The sequence below is a fragment of the Paramisgurnus dabryanus genome, chromosome 16 (genome assembly GCF_030506205.2).
Source record: "Paramisgurnus dabryanus chromosome 16, PD_genome_1.1, whole genome shotgun sequence".
NCBI lineage: Eukaryota > Metazoa > Chordata > Actinopteri > Cypriniformes > Cobitidae > Paramisgurnus > Paramisgurnus dabryanus.
The window spans coordinates 5,059,935-5,082,103 of NC_133352.1; the positions used below are offsets into that span (position 1 = coordinate 5,059,935).

Here is a 22,169-nt window from a genome sequence, read left to right on the forward strand (position 1 = left end):
CCAGCTAATCTGTATGTGGTGATTGGCCTGAATACCTCAGACGTCAGTAGGAAATTTAACGCTCCTTACCATGTTTGAAAGATTTGCTCACAATGCAATGCTAACTGGAGTTAACTTACAGACTGTGAGTCCAAGAGGGAGGAATTATGATAATGACTGTCATGTCCACATCAACAGGCCCAGGAAGTGAACTGTTGTCTACAAACTGTGTGTTTGTTGTAATCCAAGAAGAGATTAACGTTGGAAACGATAAGTCGTGTCATCATTTACTTTGGGGTTTGTACCTTTTGCATATTGTTAACATGTACTAATACACACACACACACACCAAAGGAAATGTAAAACCGTGAATTAGACCATAGGTGCTATTTAAAGTACTGAACAGTACAGTGAAAAAGTAATGGGATAAAAGGGGTTTTGCAAGAAAGAATAAACAAAAAGAAAGAAAGAACGAAAAGAAAGAAAGAACGAAAAAGAATTAAGACTATATACTATATAAACTATGTGGACCCTTTTTACACTTCTGAGTTCACAGACCGGAAGCTGCTATAGTTGGGGTAAATGCACACGCATGTTTTTTTCGCTGTCCCTGAAAATTTTAGTTTTTCAATTTATTTTCAAATTATTTTCAAATAATTTAAAGGACCGGAGTCAATTATTACATTTATACCATGGTTACCACAAACATTGCTCTGGTTGTTATTTTAAGACATCTAAAGGTTAGGTGTGCGGTTTACAGAAAAATAATCAACACCCATGGAACATTTCTCAGCCAATCAGAATAAAGCATTCAACAGAACAGTGGTACAAACATAATGAAAACTTTCCTGACTAAACAAAATCAAACCATCAAAATAAACTAACATTAGGTGAATCAAAAATTCTTAGCTGGATGAAATCATAGTCTAAAATTAAAAAGAGTCTGTGCCCATCATACATGAGGCACGTGTTTATGAAATCTGTCAGCGCCAACTGGCTAATCCTCCAAAGATGGGAACAGTGTAATAGTGCTTTACTCTTTCACCGTCAGCATTTTTTATGATTTTCACAAACGTTTAATGCCTTCCAGAAAATGCTTCTTTTTAAATATATAAACATACAATATATGAAATAAAAGAACAAACCCTCTGCTTTCAAACACAAAAATATGTGTAAGTTTCATCAAAAACACAAAATTTTGAGCAAAAGCTGAGATAATTCCATTTTTGTAGAGGACATTTGATAGAGATGAGATGCAGAGCGATCTTTAAAACATACACGGACATACAGCTGTTTGCCCTAGGGCAATACTTCCGGTTTTTATAAGTTGTGGAATTGACAAGATATCTCGTCAATGGCAGGGAAAGAGTTAATCAAATAGATCAAACTCCAATATGTACATGTATGAACTTTGTATGTACAAACTGTGTAGTTTGGTTTCTTCATTCTTTCATGATTGTGTTGTGTAAGAATTGTGCAGCCATTTATTTGCTCTGCAGTATGGAGGATTTTCCTGGATGTCTGTTCAGAAGAAGCTGAAGGGTTGAGCCAGAGGCTTGGTTTCACACTGCAACTACAAACGCACCCCTAACATCAGACAACACTTGGCTTCTGGCGTTTGGCTCGGGGCAAAGGGCTAACAATGAAAGCAACGTCTGGCCATCCTGACAGAACTAAGACTGCGCTGACCTTACTCATCTATAGATGCTAACAGCATCCTATGATTTTTGGAAATGGGTCATACCAATGTATAAATGGCTCCTGTTATCTATCTCATCCACACTGTCATGTATTATGTAACCGAGAAAGCAAAGAATATGCAATCCTGTTTATGGAAATCTAGTTTACTTGCATGTAAACAATTTTGTAGACTTAAAAAAGCACCATGTTTTCTAGGACGTCGTGCGATGTCTGTCATTCAGAACAGACAAGCAATTTCAGCCAGCTTTTACTAGCTTTCTGTGCAATATGTATCGAGTAACTGTATGAGTGCAGTCTGAGGCTGAGCCTAATGTGAACCATCAAAGTCCAGGTCATACTGAGTCAGATTCAGATTTAGCTCTAGAACTTACCTGTGACTTTCAGTTCAGTGGTCCGCCTCACAACTCTACTGCCGTACTTCAGTTCACAGGTGTAGTTTCCACCATCATCCTCCTGCACCTCAGGAATCCACAGGCTGGTGGTGTTTATGATTATTGAGCTTCTCCAGTCTTTCCGCTGACACTCCTTTAGGAAATACATCAAACAACTATGATTCATCCCCTCTGTGGATCTCTATATCCATTTTTCTCTCAAAAAATCAAAGCAGGATGCACACTGTACAATTTTTGCCACAAACTTGCTGTCTGTGTCAAAATATTCAGGTTTCAGAAGCTGTGATGTGATCAGTGAGTAATTGCATTTGTGATGAATCACAACTTTGTAAAGCCCATGTCACAATCTCTGGTCCACATGAATATTACGGCTATATCTAATATTGGCTCACTAATATCTAGTGAGAAACCATCAGGAGCCAATTCCCAGGATCATGCTTCTGTGGGCATGCTTTACTGGGTGTTCTTGTAACTCAACTGGTACAAGTGACATTCAGAAAGGACATTAAAATTTGTACAGTGTACAGTGGGTACAATTTTGAATTCAACATTCCTTATATGGTATGAGAGACATACAGCTGAAGTTATACCTTTACCTTGTACCAGGTCATGATGGGTTGCTTGTAGGGGGCAAGATAGTCATCAATGTCAGGACAGGTGATCATTTTACTCCTAGTGATCTCTGCCCGCTCCAGGTAACGTATTCGACTGCTAAAACACAAACCCTCTTCACTTTCCTCAACTGTCAGCGACATGGACACCTTCATACAGTACGTCGAGTTTCTGTGAAGACATGGCATTTATATTTAAAAACTCAATAGAACAGCACGTATTCAAGAAACAGTCATTATAGTTTATGATACAGCACTGGTAAACTGTTGATGTGGATTGGATGACACGTGTAACAAAGGTGTCAAATGATTTGTTTGACTACATTAAAGTTTCATTTCCTCACAGCCTTTCATGACATTCTTATAAGTTAAATAATTGATTAAAGCAATTCAATGACTGAATATTATACAACAGTCAGCTCTCTTTCTTAAAACTGATTGGATGTTAAGCCTTTAATAAGTGCTGCTTTTTATCTTATATGCCCTGACTCCATGTTACCCTAGTAATATCTTAAAACAGCCCAAGACATCAACAAACAGCCATCAATGTGATGTTATTTTATTTTGTAACCAATGGGCAACCTTCCGATTTCTTTGATGAAGCCAATATAGAAGTGATTTAAACTGCAATTAATCGACTGGATGCTTGAGGCTGGCTCCAAAAGGGAGTCAATCCCCGTAGACCTCCATGTTAAAATGCTCAGCTTTACAGTAGAAAATAATATGTTTACAGCCTGGTACACATGGATTAAAGTGAAAAAAATTCTTCTGACTGAAATTTTTTTTCAGGCCAAGTCATATTCCTTTAACTAAAACTTAATGTAGGCGAGACCAATTGCATTTTAAGGGGAGATTTTTTTGCCATTAATTCCATATTAAAGTCTCCTGTAGCTGTAGTTTGCATGGCATTTAAGATGAAGGCAAAACAGCTAAATAACTCACTATATAAAAAGAAAGCATGAATATCACCACCTTTAATGAATCTTTAATTAATTATTTATGAATTCTAAATGTATTTATTTTTGCATTTACTAATAGTTTATTTTTAATCAAAGTTGAAACTGTTAACATTAGTGAATGCAACATGAACTACCGTCAATTACTGTAATGACATAAACAAGAATTAATTAATGTTTATATACTCTATATTTTTCATTGTTTTTTCATGTTATATAATGCATTTACTAATGTGAACAAATACAACTTTTTCATATCATATTTTCCAGTACACATAAACGAATAATCCAGGGTCTGTTCTGTTCACACAACAGCTTTTACAGTCACAGCTCTAATACAGTAACGTTATATAAACCCTGAACGAGTAACTCGAGTTAAACTCGTGTACAATTCGCACAGGATGTCTGTAACCATAGTGACAGTTGTTAATTGAATGACTGTACCTTTATCAACAAATTATTATGTTACATTAGAGGCAGCGCTGATGTGCTATTTTATGCGCAATGTTTCTGCTGTTTACTTTCTCCTAAGACCTAAATGGTCATGTTTATATGAGGAGCAAAGACGGGATTTTTGACGCATATTTGTATTTAGGCCAATAAAGTAGCAAAAATACTCACAAGCTCAATGAGAAGCGAATGCGCAACTTGCATACTCCTCTGACACAGAAACAGCGGACGCATTTACTGTTGTTTGTGTTTGAATGGCTTAAAATCACTTTTTAAACTGCGGTGGTTAAAAATGTGTACAAACAGGGACGGACTGGGGCTAAAAAACAGCCCTGGACTTTTTCCCAAATAGGCCCATCATCCGGCCATTCGCCCCTAGCCGTGCGCAACAGACACAAGGATGTCCTGATACTATGCCACAATACTGTCAGACTATTAGACAAGGATATTTAATATTTTGTCCATGTCATATTAAACTTTGATGTATAATAAGGCTGTGAAATAATGAAAATAGCTAGGCCTATTAATTTTGTCTGTACAGCTTTCACAAACAACCACCAGGTCTTTGCCAATTCCACAATACTTAACACAAATATGAAAGACAAGGAAAAACTGCACTCTGATGGAAGACAGACAGAAAGTGCAAGCTAGGATTTTTTGGTTAAACTAATATTTGGTCAATTATTTAGCCCCCTTTCTTATTAGCACGTTAGAGTGGTTGCAATGCATGCCTGATATTTACCTGTTTAATTCAATACCTTAGTCTTCATTGTAGCAGAAAATGTGAGCTCACTATAATCTCTCATATACAATAAAGTCAATGAAAGAAATGAAAACCAATGCAATACGATGAATGTCCACCCACAGACTGTTTTTAAACGGGGTTGGATAAATATGTTTTGCTTTGATGTGTGTGATTTTGGTTAGATGACAGGTTACAGTTTGACAAGAGTTTACAGTTTGACAAAAGCTAAATGTTTTGTTTTATTGCGACTGTAAATATAAGCAAACACTTTGCCGTTTGAATTATGTCCCATATGAACAAAATGACAGAGTATGTATTGTTTTTATGTTTCCACTGTTCAATCGCGCCCGCGCCTCTCTCTCTTTCACACACACGCGCGTGCGCACACACTCACATCGCGTCTTTCTCTAACAAGTTGCGCATTACGTTAATTTTCACGCGAGTTTAATTTATTTTAATATCGTGTATATTATATTATAATGTCACGTGTCCTGCTACTACTGGCACTTAGCTCTTGCTGATGTGAAGTTAACTCGGTCTGTCCCTCATCATGACCAGGCTGTGGATGCTCAGGCTCGCAAACATAGACGCTCGCGAATTCCGGGAATCCGTGGACCACGTAGCAGCATATAAGTGATCGTATTAGTGCCTCTGCTGTTGGCTGTTCATATTGCGTTATTAGACTTTTTTTGCCATCGGCCGGGCGACGGCCCTCCGTTGAACTGCCGTTCTGGACTTTTCCAGAACGCACAGATTGCCAATCCGTCCCTGTGTACAAATGTTACGTTATTGTGACCACCGCAAATGCAACTGCAAGAACCGACAGCTGGATGACATCAAAGTGCCGCGAGAGCATTTCGGAAGCAGTCTCCTCTTATGATTCCTCGAATCGCTCTGACGGGATTTGGATGTTATCTGCCTCTTGGTTCTTGTGGCGCCACATGAAGTTTACCCACGAGTTTAACAAACCCGTTGTATCAGCCACTGGCTAGATGAGCATAGCAATCAAAAACGTGACGCGGATTATCACGTACGGGAGAATTTACCCCCAAAATACAGGACCACTAATCATACTGTGCAGAGACACGCAAGTTACCTGGATGTATTGGTTATTTAACTGAAAGGCTTGCCAATCTTAATCATTTCGCTAAGCCAAGTCAATCTCCATTGGTCTTTTACACCTTTATCAATCTTCAAAACATCGGAGCCTTTCTGCATTATAAGTTTGTCCATGCTAGCTGAAATAAAGTTTTACCTCAGCTTAACGTGATACAGTCAGAAAACCCGGAGTGGATCCGGTGCGTAGTGATTACAGAACGCTTACAGTGGAGAGAGGAACGTGATTTGGCTCCACTCCAGGCTTTGATCACATCCAACTTAAAAAAAGGTGAATACACGTCGTCTTTATGAAAAGTGAATTTAATAATTTTGCAATTGACGGAAATCCGTCTAGTGACGGAAAACTTTAATCCATGGGTACAAAAAGTGTTTTTGGTCTATATAGCAAATTTTTCCCTTCATGTAAACTGTGAGGGGGGGGGGTAAATTTTTTGTAACTCATCCGTTTAAATTATATTAAGCCTTAAAGTTCTGCATAATTAAGGGCGTGGCCACTTGAGTGACGGTTGAACAGCCACTTTTGTCACTCGAGTGAGCTAGGGGGGTGTGGTTTCAGCAATCATTCAAAAATGCTCTTCACAATTGGTAGTGACGTCACGGACACTACGTCCATATTTTTTTTACAGTCTATGTTTGTAACAGAGCATGTCTTTTGTGTTTAACAAAAGTTTATGACAATTACACGTTTTTCCAACAAGTTAGTCTTCACAGATGAATACAAATTTTAAGTTTAAATGCGTTTCCTAGAAATATAAAAATTTGAATTTTAACTTCAAAATTTATAAAAGTTTATCTGTGAAGATTAATTCAATTCAATTCAATTCAATTTTATTTATATAGCGCTTTTCACAAAAGTCAATTGTTTCAAAGCAGCTTTACATAAATAGAAGCAGTGAAAAGCACAGAAAAACGACAGTTAGCACAACAAAATACATGATAGCATGAGCAGTTAAATTTGCTGCGGCTATGACTCAATATTATAAGTGCACGTATTACTAAAGCAACGTCTAGAAGAGGAAGCTAAGTAAAGCCCAAAAAGGTTGCCTCCCCGGGGTGAAAAACCCCCTAGGAGAAAAAAAACCCCGGGCTTTTATCCGAGGAAAAATAAGTCCTAGGAGGGAAAAACCCTTGGGAGAACGGATAAGGAGATTTAGCGGAGATTAAGCGGTTCTGCCGGTGATCGTTGGTCAGGCATCAGCTGGGCATCACGTTGAATGACAGCCAGTAGATCAGAGGTGTGCCGACTTTCACATCTACCATGACTGGGTCTGTTTGTCTCGTTGTCCTCGGGTCGAGGACGAGACAGGGAGAGAAAAACAAAATCGTATTAGCGTAGCGGCCGTTCATATGTATTGAAGTGTCACACAGTGATGTGGTTTAACTCAGCTTAGTTCCAGACAGACTAACTATTGCAGCATAATTATATTATCCACAGTTTAGGAGTTAGCAAATTGGGGGCCCAATGCGAGGGTATATATGGTAAATAAGGGTCACCTTCCGATCATTAAGAGAAAATGAAACCTTACGACCCGTTTGACTAAGGCCTAAAGCCCCACTGTCGTCGTTAATGCAGGTTCTGTGGCAAACGGGTCTATATTGTATACCATTTCCAGGACCAGGAGAAAACGCCAAAAACATCGCAACCCGACCATACGTGCTAACCCGTTTGACTAAGGCCGGAAGCCCCACTGTCGTCGTTAATGCAGGTTCAGTGGCAAACGGGTATGTATGGCATACTATTCACAAGACACACGAAAGCGCGAATAACGCAACCCGACCATACATACCAACCCGTTTGACTAAGGCTGGAGGCCCCACTGTCGTCGTTAATGCAGGTTCAGTGGCAAACGGGTCTGTATGGCATACTATTCATAAGACTTACGATAGCGCCAAAATCGCAACCCGACCATACGTGCCAACCCGTTTGACTGAGGCTGGAGGCCCCACTGTCGTCGTTAATGCAGGTTCTGTGGCAAACGGGTATGTATAGCATACTATTCACAAGACACACGAAAGCGCGAAAAACGCAACCCGACCATACATACCAACCCGTTTGACTAAGGCTGGAGGCCCCACTGTCGTCGTTATTGCAGGTTCAGTGGCAAACGGGTCTGTATGGCATACTATTCACAAGACTTACGATAGCGCCAAAATCGCAGCCCGACCATACGTGCCAACCCGTTTGACTAAGGCTGGAGGCCCCACTGTCGTCGTTAATGCAGGTTGATCGACTGTGTCTGATTCTCGGACATCGGTTGGTAAATCATTCCAGAGCTTAGGGGCTAAGTAGGAAAAGGATCTTCCACTTTTAGCATAGATACCCAGCTTTACATCTCCTCGCATCCCAGCGAAACACACACGTTTTCTAAGCTAAAAGACTGCATTAGCGATGTTAGTGACTGGATGGCACATAACTTTCTTAAGCTCAACTCCAATAAGACAGAGATACTTATTATTGAACCAAATCGCTACAAACATAATATGTCAGATTACAAATTGCACATAGATGGCTGTACTGTGGTGCCATCTTCCATGGTTAGGAACTAAGGTGTGATGTTCGACAGCAACTTAACCTTTGATAGTCATATCGCCAACGTCTGCCGCACAGCATTCTTCCATCTTAGAAATATCTCAAAAATACGCCATATACTGTCTACATCTGACGCAGAGAAGCTTATTCATATTCATAGCCTTTATTATTAACTTGTTGGACAAAACGGGTTATTGTCAAAAACATGTTTTAAACATAGAGCCTTTATTTTTTGCAATAATCCAAAAGTCTATGGGAAAAATTAATGGCCTTTTTTGCGAGGAAACCACTATCCCGCTAACTTCCGGGTTAGCCTAGAGAAATATGTCATCCCTGCAGCACTCTATTATGATTATGTATTAGCACAGCTGGATTAGACTACAGGACTGTGTAATGATACTCTGATACAGTATATGACCAGCTCATATTGTGAAAAAAACGCTTTTTCAACTAACTTCAAGTTATTTGAACTATTTTACATTTTGGCTAGTGAAAGTTGAAATTGAAACTAAATTTGATGTAAATGTAAAATAACAAAAATATAACTTCATACACACTATTTTTTTTTTACAGTGCATCCTCAGACCCTTACCTCTTTTCAGTAATAATGACAGAGTTAATCTGTTATAAAAGCATCTAAAACTCATTTCATAATGTTGAAAGGCATCAGTAAATCATGAAAATCAGAGATGTTAAGCAGGGAAACCTGAATACATCTGCATGCAAATGTCAAGTAAGGCCAAGCTAATCAAGAGATTTTCAGAGAATGTCGTGGGGAGATGAAACACTTTACGCATCTCACTGCATCTTTGACACACAGCCTCAATGTCTTGTTAAGCATTTACATGTGCATAACATTTAAATATGTTAAACAATCTTCACTAGTTAACAGTTTTGCCACATTAAAAGTTCCTTGAAACGGTTCGGTTACTGTCGGACACGATCATCAAGTAACGACTATTCCAGTGATGAATGAAACATACAGAAGCAAACTGTATCAATTTCACATCTAATCTGCTTCATGTCTGCCTGGAATCAACACAAATGTAATTATTTCCGGGCCGTGTGTTTGTCTGTATGCAGTGAAGGCTGAGGTCCTTTTTCTTTTACTAGTAATTTTGAAACACACATGCTGAATCATCCGTAATGTTGAGCGATTGCATCTTCAGTGACATGGATCAATGGAGTCATTTCAGACACGAGGTGCAGAAGCGCTGCAGTAAATGTTTCTTCTCCTGTCCCAGATGACATTGAGAGTGGACAATGAAAATAGTGTCTTTCAAACCTTAAATCTGCTGACATTGCATTGACTTTCGTTCAGTGCTGTAGTGGTCGAGGGAAGAGATTTGAGCCATTATTATAAGCTGAGAAAAGACCAAAGGTTTGCAGCTAACACATTCCCACAGGAGTTACAGAAAGTCTTGAACAGTGCTGCTAATGAGGACATGAGGATTTGAGGAGTAATGATGCTCTGATAGCACATACAGTATCAAAGAGGCTATTCTCTATACATGAGACCATTTTTACATCTAATACTTCAACAAAACAATAAACTGTGAAAAAGTATTTTGCTTCCATGTATTCAACTTATCACACGATTTCTACTAAGTTTTGTGAATTTAACTCGGAAATTTTTTCTAAAAAGGAGCATTAAAGTGATATATACAGTATTTACTATACATATAAACTCTGTCATCACTTTTTACTTAAAGGGCTTACTGTACATAATTAGAAATCACATTCCCTTTGATCTTTTGAAGACCTTGATGTACTATTTTGCATTAATATACTGCAAATTTTAGACCTCCCCAGTCCACGCAAAATTAGTAATGATGTTCAGAAACTTGGCTCTTCCAGTCAGGGCCATAAGATGAAAGTGTCTCTGCTGCTCTTAATAATGTCCGAAGCTTATCCGAAGACCTAACAAACTTCTGGTAAAGACATCGCTTCTGCAGAAAATGCAATTTAAATCTGACACAATGTGCTGATTATTTTAAAAATGAAGTGGTTTCCACTCTAACATCCATCTAAAATCTTATTATTATAAGCCATCATGTGATGAAATCTGCCTTGAGGCACTCAGAATCATCATAGTGGGTGCCTGTTGCTTTAAATAAATGAAAATGAAGCTGTTGCTTTAACGAATGAATCTAATGTTATAACAGTATGAATATAAAGGGCATTTGAAACAAGACACCCATGGACAGAAATCTAAAGTTATAACAGTAAGTAAAAAATTTTTTGCACAAAACACCGACAAACGCAGACAGGTATTTGACATTGTAACAGTACAATTATACTATTTTAATGTCAGATGCATATCCATGATTGCGGTTGTCTCTCAAGACTGTGAACACAAATAAGCACAGGACCATTTAAAACAGCTGCTTATCAGAATGGACAGAGTCTAAATGGTCTTTGCTTATTGATTACCGACCCACATCTGCACCACAAATTACACATATAATGATTAAATATTTGATGATCAAATATTAGTGGTTTCCTTGTCCCGTATGGAGGTCTGGTATAAATGTAAAGGGAATTTGACACGAGACACCCAAGATAGCAAGAAGGTATGACATTATAATAGTATGAATAAGGGGGATTTGACATGAGATAACCACGACTGCAGATGGTAATCTGAAGATATATGGCAGTCATTCTTGCTGCATGAGATACCTGTCTGTGATGCAATGACCTGTTAAACTGTGTTTCTGCATAATATTGATGTTTTCTATAGTGGCGGCATCATAATGATGGCATGAAGTAATGGATTCAAGTGCCAGAAAGATCCAGTATTGAAAATTACCTCTATTGCACTGTGTCATGTAGCTGTCCATCAATGTAAACAATGTGAAAAAGTAGTTAAACCAAAAAGTGCACAAAAAATAAAGTTATTGACTTCTAAATTAGCGAGCCGACTTTGAACCGTGTTTACGAGTCAAATTATTTTCTAATCTCCCACCTGTTGTCTGTCTACAACTATACTTTGCATAATCTCCGCCTACAGTTTTGCTCAGAAGAAACAAAAACCCAGACCTATCCACAGGTTAGTGTGTTAACATCATGTTGAGAAGACACTATGTTTTCAGCTGTAAAGGCAGGTTTGTGTTGTTTTCACTGCCGAAGGATAAAGATCAGAAGAATCAGTGCTTAAAATTCACATTTGCAACTACTGTATACCACAGCAGAACAACAAAACCCTTTTGTTGTGTTCCCCTCATTTAACGGATGATTGTTTCTTTTCTGTCTATAGTCTAAATTATAGCGCAGGATGAGCCTAGGGGGGATGGGGAGTACTATTACAGTTGTAAATGGACTGCATTTATATAGTGCTTTCATAGACCCATGGCCATCCAAAGCACTTTACATATATTGCCTCACATTCACACACACATTCATACACAGACGGCAGTGTCAGCCATGCAAGGGGCCATCCAGCTCGTAGGAAGCGTCTGGGGTTAGATGTCTTGCTCAAGGACACCTCGACACTTGGTCAGGTGGAACCGGAGACTGAACCACCAACCATCCGATTTGTAGACAACCTACTGTAACGTAGTGGTCCCTGTGTCCCTGTGTTGTGTTATACTTGTGTTTTGGTTTATGCTTATGTCTCTGTGTATTATGTGGTTTACTTGTGCACCCTTGTTTCCAGTTGTATCTCCCTGTGTTAATTAGTGTCTCCGCCCCCTTGTTTGTTACCATGGATATTCATTGTGATCATGCTTCTCCCCTTGTGTGTCGTCCTAGTTACTCATTGTTTCTGCCCTGTCATTGGTCATTGTCTTGCATTTATACCCTGCCTGTTCATTCTTGTTTTGTCGTTCGTTGTTAGATGTCGCCAGTCCCTTGTGTGTTCTCTAGCTCTTGTTTTTGCTTATTTACTTGTATATATTGGAATAAACTGCATTTGGATCCGCATCTTGCCTCATCCTGTCTTACCTGGTTCTCACCCGTGACAGAACGAACGACCCTTCAGGATCCAGCAGCAATTCCTCTTTCCCGTGATTTCCCGAGTTCCCTGGTGTTTTCCCTGTGTCCTTATGCTCCGTCTCAGCAGTGTCCGAGTGCACGTTTCACCCCCCACCACGGAGGACGAATGGTGGAACGCAGTCGCCGACCTGACTTCCCTCCGGCAACAGGGGCAACCTGTTCGCAGTTTTGCGCAAACTTTCTGGTCACTTTCGCATGGCCTGGACCTCAGTGACTCGGAACTGAAGAACTATTTAAATGAATGTCTGGACGAACCCGTGCCGCAGCAAGAGGTGGACGGGCTGCGTATACTGGATTTTTGGGGCTTCATCGGTTACCTGCACAACCGTAGCCGATGGAATTTGTGGGAGTTCCCCGCCGAAAGACCCGCCGAGACTGAAGAATCACTCGAGCCAGTCATCAGTAAGCCAGCGCAATGCTCACGTCATCGGCAACGGAGGAGGAGACCCAGGACCGAGCAATCCGCTGTAAGCACGGACGTTGTTCTCTCGAGTTCTGTGTCCCCTGTGTCAGCGTCCGCGCACAAGATGGCCGCTACGTCATCCCACTCCATGCCTCAGTTTGCTGTTGTTAAACCTGCCCCAGTTTTCGAGTTTCCCACATCCATACCAGCTCCGATTTATCAGAAGGCCACCATCATCACTGTTCCAGCTGTTAAAGGTGCAGTAGTTACACCTACACCCATTGTCAAGATGGCTCCCATACCCGAACAAACTCACAAAATGCCTGCCACACCCACTCCACTTCACCCACTTGCATTGATGAACTCTACAGCACTGCCAAGGTTCTGATGTCTCATCGCCAGCCTGTTGGATGCCCCATTAGTATCTGTACGGGTGGCTGGAGTCCCTCGTCCTGTGGTCTCCAGTTTCGTAATACCCACTGAGTCTAGTGAATTCTCCGAGCCGAGTGAATCTTCTGAATCTCCTGTGCCGAGTGAATCTCCTGTGCCGAGTGAATCTCCCGAGTCTTCTGAGCCGAGTGAGTCCCCTGAGTTCTCTGAGTCCCCTGAATCTCCCGAGTCCTCCGAGCCGAGTGAATCTCCCGAGTTCTCTGAGCCGAGTGAATCTCCCGAGTCCTCTGAGCCGAGTGAATCTCCCGAGTCCTCTGAGCCGAGTGAATCTCCCGAGTCCTCTGAGCCGAGTGAATCTCCCGAGTCCTCTGAGCCGAGTGAATCTCCCGAGTCCTCTGAGCCGAGTGAGTCTTCTGATTCCCCTGAGTCTTCTGATTCCCCTGAGCCAAGTGAGTCTTCTGACTCCCCTGAGCCGAGTGAGTCTTCTGATTCCCCTGATCCGAGTGAGTCTTCTGATTCCCCTGAGCCGAGTGAGTCCTCTGAGTCCCCTGTGCCAAGTGAGTCTTCTGAGTCATCTGTGCCGAGTGAGTCATCTGTGCCGAGTGAGTCATCTGTGCCGAGTGAGTCATCTGTGTCGAGTGAGTCATCTGTGCCGAGTGAGTTCCCTGTGCCACATTGGCCAGCTAGAGTAGCCACCGAGATGCCCCAGAGACTCTTTAGTGTCACCAAGACTATGGCCAGTACTGAATTCACTGCAGATCCCAAGATGGCTGTCCTCAAGCTCCTTGCCCTCACTGTCTGGTTCGCAATGACTATAATCGAACTCACTGCCCTGCCTAACCTGGCCCAGAGGGCCTCTCTCTGTTGTTTCCCTCTACCCAGGTTCTTGATACCACCAGCACCACTTTGGTATCCAGTTCCTCCCTGGGTTCCTGCTCTGCCGGCTCCGCCCTGGGTTCCTGCTCTGCCGGCTCCGCCCTGGCTTCCTGTTCTGCCGGCTCCGCCCTGGGTTCCTGCTCTGCCGGCTCCGCCCTGGGTTCCTGCTCTGCCGGCTCCGCCCTGGCTGCCTGCTCTGCAGTCTCCGCCTTGGTCCCTGTCTCTGCCTGCGGCTCCGCCTTGGTCCCTGTCTCTGCCTGCGGCTCCGCCTTGGTCCCTGTCTCCGCCTGCGGCTCCGCCTTGGTCCCTGTCTCCGCCTGCGGCGCCACCTTGGTCCCTGTCTCCGCCTACGGCTCCGCCCTGGCCCTTGGACTTTTGTGGCCTTGTCCCACCATCCCTCCCCCGGGTCCACCTCCATGCCACCGCCCACCTGGACTTATTAACTTTGGGTTTTTCTGGTGGGCGTCTGGAAGCCGCCCTTTTGAGGGGGGGCTATGTAACGTAGTGGTCCCTGTGTCCCTGTGTTGTGTTATACTTGTGTTTTGGTTTATGCTTATGTCTCTGTGTATTATGTGGTTTACTTGTGCACCCTTGTTTCCAGTTGTATCTCCCTGTGTTAATTAGTGTCTCCGCCCCCTTGTTTGTTACCATGGATATTCATTGTGATCATGCTTCTCCCCTTGTGTGTCGTCCTAGTTACTCATTGTTTCTGCCCTGTCATTGGTCATTGTCTTGCATTTATACCCTGCCTGTTCATTCTTGTTTTGTCGTTCGTTGTTAGATGTCGCCAGTCCCTTGTGTGTTCTCTAGCTCTTGTTTTTGCTTATTTACTTGTATATATTGGAATAAACTGCATTTGGATCCGCATCTTGCCTCATCCTGTCTTACCTGGTTCTCACCCGTGACACCTACATGAACCACCCCCACCCCATTGTAGTTTATTTGTCTTCATTTTTCATCATTGTTTCTGTTTACCTGTCTCCCTCATTGTTTTTTAGTCATCACTGTTAATTAATCATCATCACATAATGTTCATTTAGTTCATTATTGTTTTCACCTGTCCATTGTTAGCCATCCTCATGTATTTAAACTATGTGTTCTCATCTTGTGAATGTTTCAAATATGTGTTCACCACTCTGTTTATTCTTTTATTCATATTAAAGTTTATTATTAGTTACAGTATACTGCTTGTCGTCTCCTCGTCTCTCCTAGTCACGTACCGTGACAATGACTTTCTTCTTCAGAACAGATAAAATGTCAGTAACATGATTAATTTTAAAGCATGACCGTCTCATTTGATCAGAACAAATGCAGCAGATATATTAGATGTTCAGATGACATTTGTTTTCAGATATATGATTCCTCGATATATAAGATCTTGATGTACAATGACAGATCTGTTCTGATTCGGTGATCACAGACATCAGATTCATCTGCACAGAGAAGCAGTGCCGAGCACAGCGTAAGAGTAATTACAAGAACTGCACTTTTACATTTCAAACAGAGATGGAGATGTAGAGACAAAACTTACAGTTACCTCCCTCACAGTAACCAAAGGACACACAACCTACACTCTAAAAAAAAAGGTTCCTTGAGGTTCTATATAGAACCATGGGGTTCTATACTTGGCCAATAGAACCTTTTACCAAAAAAAGGGTTCCATATAGAGCCCTTGGAGGGCAAAGAACCATTTTTATTAAAATGGTTCTTTAATTCACGTTTGTGACTGAAGTGTAAACTAAAGATTACACAATAATTACAGACCTACACAACTCATTTACAAACCTACACAACTCATTCACAAACCTTTTTGTGTCAATAGGCTGTGGTCAAATAAAGAGAGAGTCAACAAATATGCTATTCATATTTATTGTATGATTTATTTCCTGTGAGCTTTTTTTATGCAAGTTTGTACATTAGCATGAAACTTACAGTGCAGTTTGCGTTTTTGGTGAATAACCAGGTGTTTTCTTTATTTTGTACATTCTATATTATCAATGTTTTATTTAACCTGAAGGGGCATTAAAAACAAATAATCGCAAAAGTGCCCTCTGGTGGCGTATATATGCGTTGCACCATAAGCGAAAATGAGCTTCGAGACGTGACAGGTTTTTTTCAAACTGAGGAGTTAGGACTCCGGCATTTCTGCTTGTTGGTACCCTGACGTAGGTAAACTTTCTACATTTTTGAAAAGATATTACTGAAATATTTAGTATAATTAGTTAATATTTATTTTGTTAGAGGTCTTGTGCTAAATAGTGATACTAGAAGCTACATTTATAATATTTACCTCAGTTAAAAAATACTGCTGGTAACGTTAAAGCACTGACAGGCTTCCTCAACCGTCAGTTATAAAAGCTCTGTTAAATACATGTTGTTCCGGGTTTTAATGAATTATGTTACAGTCCTGCTTTATTTCTTTGTCATTTTAAATTAAATTGCCAAACACAATAAGACAGCTGTGTTGTAAGGAGACGAAATTCAAGACAGGAGTGTAATTTCAATGAAGCGCGTGGTCAAGAGAACCGGGTGGAAGACGGTGGAAGGGAAATGATATATAAATGTTTGTCGCAGTTTTACACATATTCCGTGGGTTGGAGCTAAACTCTGAAGGAAAGTGGAAAATGCTGGCCACAGTTGAGAACTTTCCGCCGGTCTGTATTATAAATGCAGGATTGCAGTGCAGCGTTCGTATCCGCAACAAGTCTATATATGCATGTTTTCTGTGATGCACACAATGAATTAATGTGATGGTAGCTGTTAAGACACTTTCATTTAACATTCAAATGTTTTAAAAACCAAACGTGTTCAGGTTTTTATGCGTATTTGGTTTGTGAAGTTTAATTTATGCTTTTTTCCTTTCCCTCACAGATAACCATGGTTAATAAATGGTCAGTAGATGACACGTCACTGGCTTTAAAATATAAACCCCATTGATGCAAAAAGGTAAGGTGCTTAAAGGGAACTCGTAAACCTGACTTATGTCACTTATGTTCATCAAAGAGCAAAATAAAATAAATCTGTTTTTTGTAGCTTTAATGATAATTCTTATGTATTTCATTTAGAATTTAGCATTAAAGACTGTAAATTGTTTGAGGACTTAATTTAAATTCTGTATATTTCAAACTATTTACTATTGAACATTGTGTTTTGAAAAATACAATTGCAATTGTCAAAAGTCAATTGCAACCTCAAGTTAATGTAGACTTTAAGGAACTTGTTTGTCTGAAAGTGTATATATAAATATTTTGTGTTTTAAGATGCTGCATGGAATGACAAGGAGGTTTGGAACAGACTTGGTGAAGAACATGGAAACATCTCTAAATAAAATGGCCCCAAACATCATCAGGAGTGCAAAAGAAGGAAGTAAAAAACATCTCTACGCCAATCTCATTGGAACAGCAGAGGAAAGCACAGAAGGTAACTACATCATATGCTTGTTCTTTGCCCAGTGTAAAGTAGCCTTATTTGCATTGTCACTGTAAAGGTTCTAGCACCTATAAATTGTATAAGAGAAAATATTTAAATAATGTTAGTATCAACTTTTCCTTGCCATTGAAGAGTTAACTTGCTAATTAACCCTCTGGGGTCTAAGGGGTTTTTAGGGCCCTGGGAAAGTTTTGACATGCACTGACATTTGTGCTTTTTTCAGTTGCTTAAAAACATATTAATGACAAAAGTCTCATAACACTGTGTTCATCACAAACTGGGCTACAATATCATATAATCAACATGTATGTACATGTTTGTATTTTTGAGAGAAAAATGTTTATGGGTGGTTTTTGAAAAAGCAAAATTTTTAAGTCACTGATATAACTCCACAAAACTCATTCTAAACATGTTTTCTCAAGACTTTTCAAAACAGGATCTAGTAGTCTAGAGTTTTTTCTTCAAAATGATGTGAAAATCATATGGCCTACTTATTCACATAAAGCAAGATATTGATTTACAATTCTAAGACACTTTTGCTTGGGAAAGGCTGTATGCGTGGAGGCGGGAAAGCTCCTGAATAATCAGTGATTGACAGCTAAGAGACAAAAGAGTTGAATAATGAGCCACATAATGAGCTTTGTGGATGTTCAACAGGAATGTAACTTTCTCTGTAGTAAACCATGATAAGGTTTACTTTTCAATATAATGTAAATACACACACACACACATTATATATATATTTCTATTGAAATATTTTCTATTAATTTCACAAGTATAAGTTACCTTTTAAGAACCATAGTAGCCTAATCATGGTAAAGGTACTGTTTGGCCATCGTAAAGTGAACACAGGGTTTGTGTTTGGTTGGCCAGCGAGAGGTTTACTTTTGTGCAGTAAAAAGCTCAAAAGAACAACTGCCTATCGTTGTCTGGACTCTTATGTGTTTTTGTAATCATTATAGTAGAAACACAACAAGGGACACGTGTGATAAACTTATCAATGTTTGTTTACAGCCGCCGCCATTACCTCACGTGTTGATCATGAATGCAGTAAACGTGTGCACACACGAGTGATCCTGTGTTTAATAAACTTGCTGTGCGGAGATATGCGCTTAGACGCAACTAAATAAGGATTGTACTGTTTGTAATCGCGTATTTTATAAGAATACCAAAAAGCGTGTCGAGTTTCCTGACTCGCGTGTTTGTGTACGTGCGTTCCCGTCGCGTCAACTGTTTGACGGAAGACAAAGAAAACACTTGCGTCTGGAGACACTGACACACATACACAAGTAAATAAGGATTTAGATGTCATGTTTGGTGCAATCGGATGGAACAACAAGGAATGGAGAGACTGGATTGTGGATTGCATATCCATTGACTGCAGGAGGCACGAGTCATGCATATGGATGTTTCTTCTCGTTCACTTCAATGGCGCGGGGGTGTGGCGATCTCTTCTCATTACAGATAATGAGGTAACTAGAGAAATACGGTACTTCTCCTTTTCATACAGTTTACACCGAATGACAATATCTGTTTTCAATCTCACTTACATCATTTAAGAGGAGACATTCCAAGCATTATGTAGACATTTATCTTTTGTTTCTACGACAAGTATTCGTTAAGTTACAGTTTAGTTTTCTGACGCGTTTCTGAAAGGACTTCACTGAGGGAGAGAGAACAAAACGCGCATCATGTTTATTTTCTTAATTTTGCGAAAAGCACAACATTCTGTTTTTATTGGGAGTGGACAGAAAAAAGCTAGACACTTTAACGTTTTAAATGATGTATAAATCATATCTGTATGTCAAAAATCAGCAGAGTAATTTAAGTCTCTTTGAGGAGTGATTGAAAAATAAAGAGTTTGCGGTGCCTGCGCCGCCGTCGACCCCAGAGTGTTAAGAGACGCTGGCTGAGAAAGAGTTAAAGTTTACCCACAAATGAAAATTGTCGTCACTTTCTTCAGCAGAACACAACAGAAGATATCTTGAAAAAGTATGGTAATCGAACAACAATGGTGCCCATTGACCTGCATTGGTTTTGTGTCCATTAAATTGCTACCAGCGTTGTTCGGTTACAGACATTCTTCAAAATCTTTTTTGTGTTTGTGTTCTGCTGAAGAAAGAAAGCCGTGAACGTTTGAAATAACGAGTGAGTGAATGAGTTTTCTTTTTTGAGTAAAATGTCCCTGTAATTGATTTCTGTACCTAATGTACAATAATTTGTATCTTTGTAGGTCTGGTGAGGAATGCTGCACTTATGTTATTGCAAGCATTATTTCAAGAAAATCCCAGCTTCCTTTACTGTGTAAATAGTGTAAGTATAGTCTTCTGTAATTTCATTAGCATTTGAGGCACTTCATTTAAAGTAACATTCAATGCAAATATAAAAATATTACTCTGTATACCCTTAAATAGCATACAGCTCCAGATCAATTATTATGAGTCTTGTTGGTTCTTGAGTGTCGCTTGCCTAGTTGTCATACTTTATTTGTGTTATTATGGGGTAATTTTAAGTCTATTTGATGGCTTCTGTTAATTGGTAAAAAGCACTTAAAAGGTGAAATGTTTGTTTTACAGGAACCCAAAGATCCCACACCAACCAAAGTGTTCAACGGCTCTCCTGATCCTCTCAAAGCTGAAAGTATCAACTTTATAATGGACAATGTGAACATAATATGTGGAAGACATTGACATCACAGGCCAGGGTTTCCCACAGCACTTTTCAGTTCGGGTGGCATACCCTACCACCTTAACAAGGTCGTCCAAAAAAAAAAATTTGCTGCACAAAAGGCCGTCAAGTGCATCTCGGAGAATAGCGCGCGCTTCACACTGCGAGCGGGCACACGCCACATGGCCGAAATGAGAGAAAGACATGGTCCTTCAATGTCTGGAGGATAACTAGCCTGTTGATAAAACATTTAATTCATTAATAATCTAGTATGTGTTCATTTTCTGTCATAGTTTCTTGAAAATTAAGTTTTATTTGAGTGTTTTAAATAAAAATATTTTCATCATGACGCGTATGCCCTGCCACTTTGATAACCACACCCCCGGCCCACCCACCTGCACAACCCTACCACCTTAACTAACAAATTTTCTGCAGGAAACCCTGCAGGCTGTGGAATGACTGTTTGCGTTTTTTTTTTCTCTTCAATGTTCAATACCCTTTTGCCATTAAGCACACAGTGACTTTAATTTATAAAATATATGCTTATATTTAAATACCTGTACAAAACAAATGTACAATCAACTTGTGTAAATTGTCATTCTATTTAATAGATTGTTCATGAATTGTCTTTAAATGCATTGTGATTTCTTTTCATCATTTCAGACACATGTAAAAGTTACTAAAAATTAGTACTGCATATACTGTACAGTATCTTTGTTTATAAAAACAGAAAATGCGTAAGGGAAATAACTTGAACAAAATTTTTGAATGTATAGTGTTATTAAGAGTTTAGCTGTTTGATACAGAGATGCAATTTTTACATATATATATGTTACGAATCACACAACACAGGAATCCCAGCGCAGAGGTCTTTAATTCAAAATGTGTAGGAGACAAACACTCAAATGTCATCAGATGCAAATGTGAAATAGGAGAAAACACTAGATAAATCAGTTATATGTATAATAGAAAACTCTCTGTGTCCGTGTGTGCGATGAAGAGATGGAGAGAAAACATTAGCGAGGCGGACCACAACGATCTCCTCTGGGTAGCTCACAATGTGGGAAACACAGCCGGGCTGTAGGACATCCACAGAAACGAAGACACAGACGAACTCCTAGCGTGCACGGAGAGAGATTCCTGGCGGGGCACAGAGAGAGAGAGATTAGCTGACGGAGTCTTCAGCTGACAAGGCGCTGGACAGCGCACGCTTCTGGTCAGCACAAGACGTTGAACAGCTTTGGAGAGCCACAGATGTAGAAAGCGCAATCTTCCACTGTTGCCACACCAGTCGTGGAAATCCACATAGCAGTAATGCTGAATAATCCAGCGGAGATGGAGGGCAAAGACTGGAAACTAATCCACAATAGAGTGACTATGGAGCGGGGAATCTATGGGGCAAAGGCAGCAGAGAGCACAGATATAAATCAGATACTTTCTAAACTTGACACGACTAGAACTAGACAAAGCTAGCGGGCACGAACATACTAAGACGAACTTGCAAAGAACAGAGGAAACGAGGGTAATATAAATCAAACCGGATGGTCAAATAATAAGAATCAGGTGTGGGACGCCGGTGAGAAGAGTCTGAGATGATGAGATCCCCAGGTGGAAGGCGCGCACGTGTGGAGCTGTCAAAACACAAACACAACACAACACATAGTGAAACAAAGACAAAGCAGCCAATAAGACCGAAATCATGACAGGACTCCCCCCCCACGACCGCCACCGGGCGGTCCATGAGGAGGCTCACCCTGTCGCCGGCGGAGATCCTCTATCAGCCCAGGGTCCAGAATGTCCCGGGCCGGTACCCAACACCTCTCCTCCGGACCATAGCCCTCCCAGTCTACGAGGTATTGAAATCCCCTACCCCGGCGACGCACATCTAGTAGGGACTTAACAGTATAAATGGGAGCGCCATCTACTAG

At 40.4% G+C, this 22,169-nt stretch overlaps 1 protein-coding gene and 1 long non-coding RNA gene across 2 annotated transcripts in view; one reads left to right on the forward strand and one right to left on the reverse strand.

The window, feature by feature from the left end:
- Positions 1-22,169, reverse strand: part of il1rapl2 (interleukin 1 receptor accessory protein-like 2) — a 481,367-nt gene that overhangs the window by 199,885 nt on the left and 259,313 nt on the right. Inside the window, exons 4-5 of the mRNA XM_065268003.2 lie at positions 2,669-2,855; positions 2,052-2,205 (exon numbers count right to left, since the gene is read on the reverse strand). Coding sequence (XP_065124075.1) covers positions 2,052-2,205; positions 2,669-2,855 — 341 coding nt within the window. The remainder of the gene's footprint in view (positions 1-2,051; positions 2,206-2,668; positions 2,856-22,169) is intronic.
- Positions 17,013-22,169, forward strand: part of LOC135749417 (uncharacterized) — a 175,681-nt gene continuing 170,524 nt past the window's right edge. The window contains exons 1-2 of the long non-coding RNA XR_010532375.2: positions 17,013-17,091; positions 17,406-17,565. This is a non-coding gene — a long non-coding RNA (uncharacterized lncRNA). The remainder of the gene's footprint in view (positions 17,092-17,405; positions 17,566-22,169) is intronic.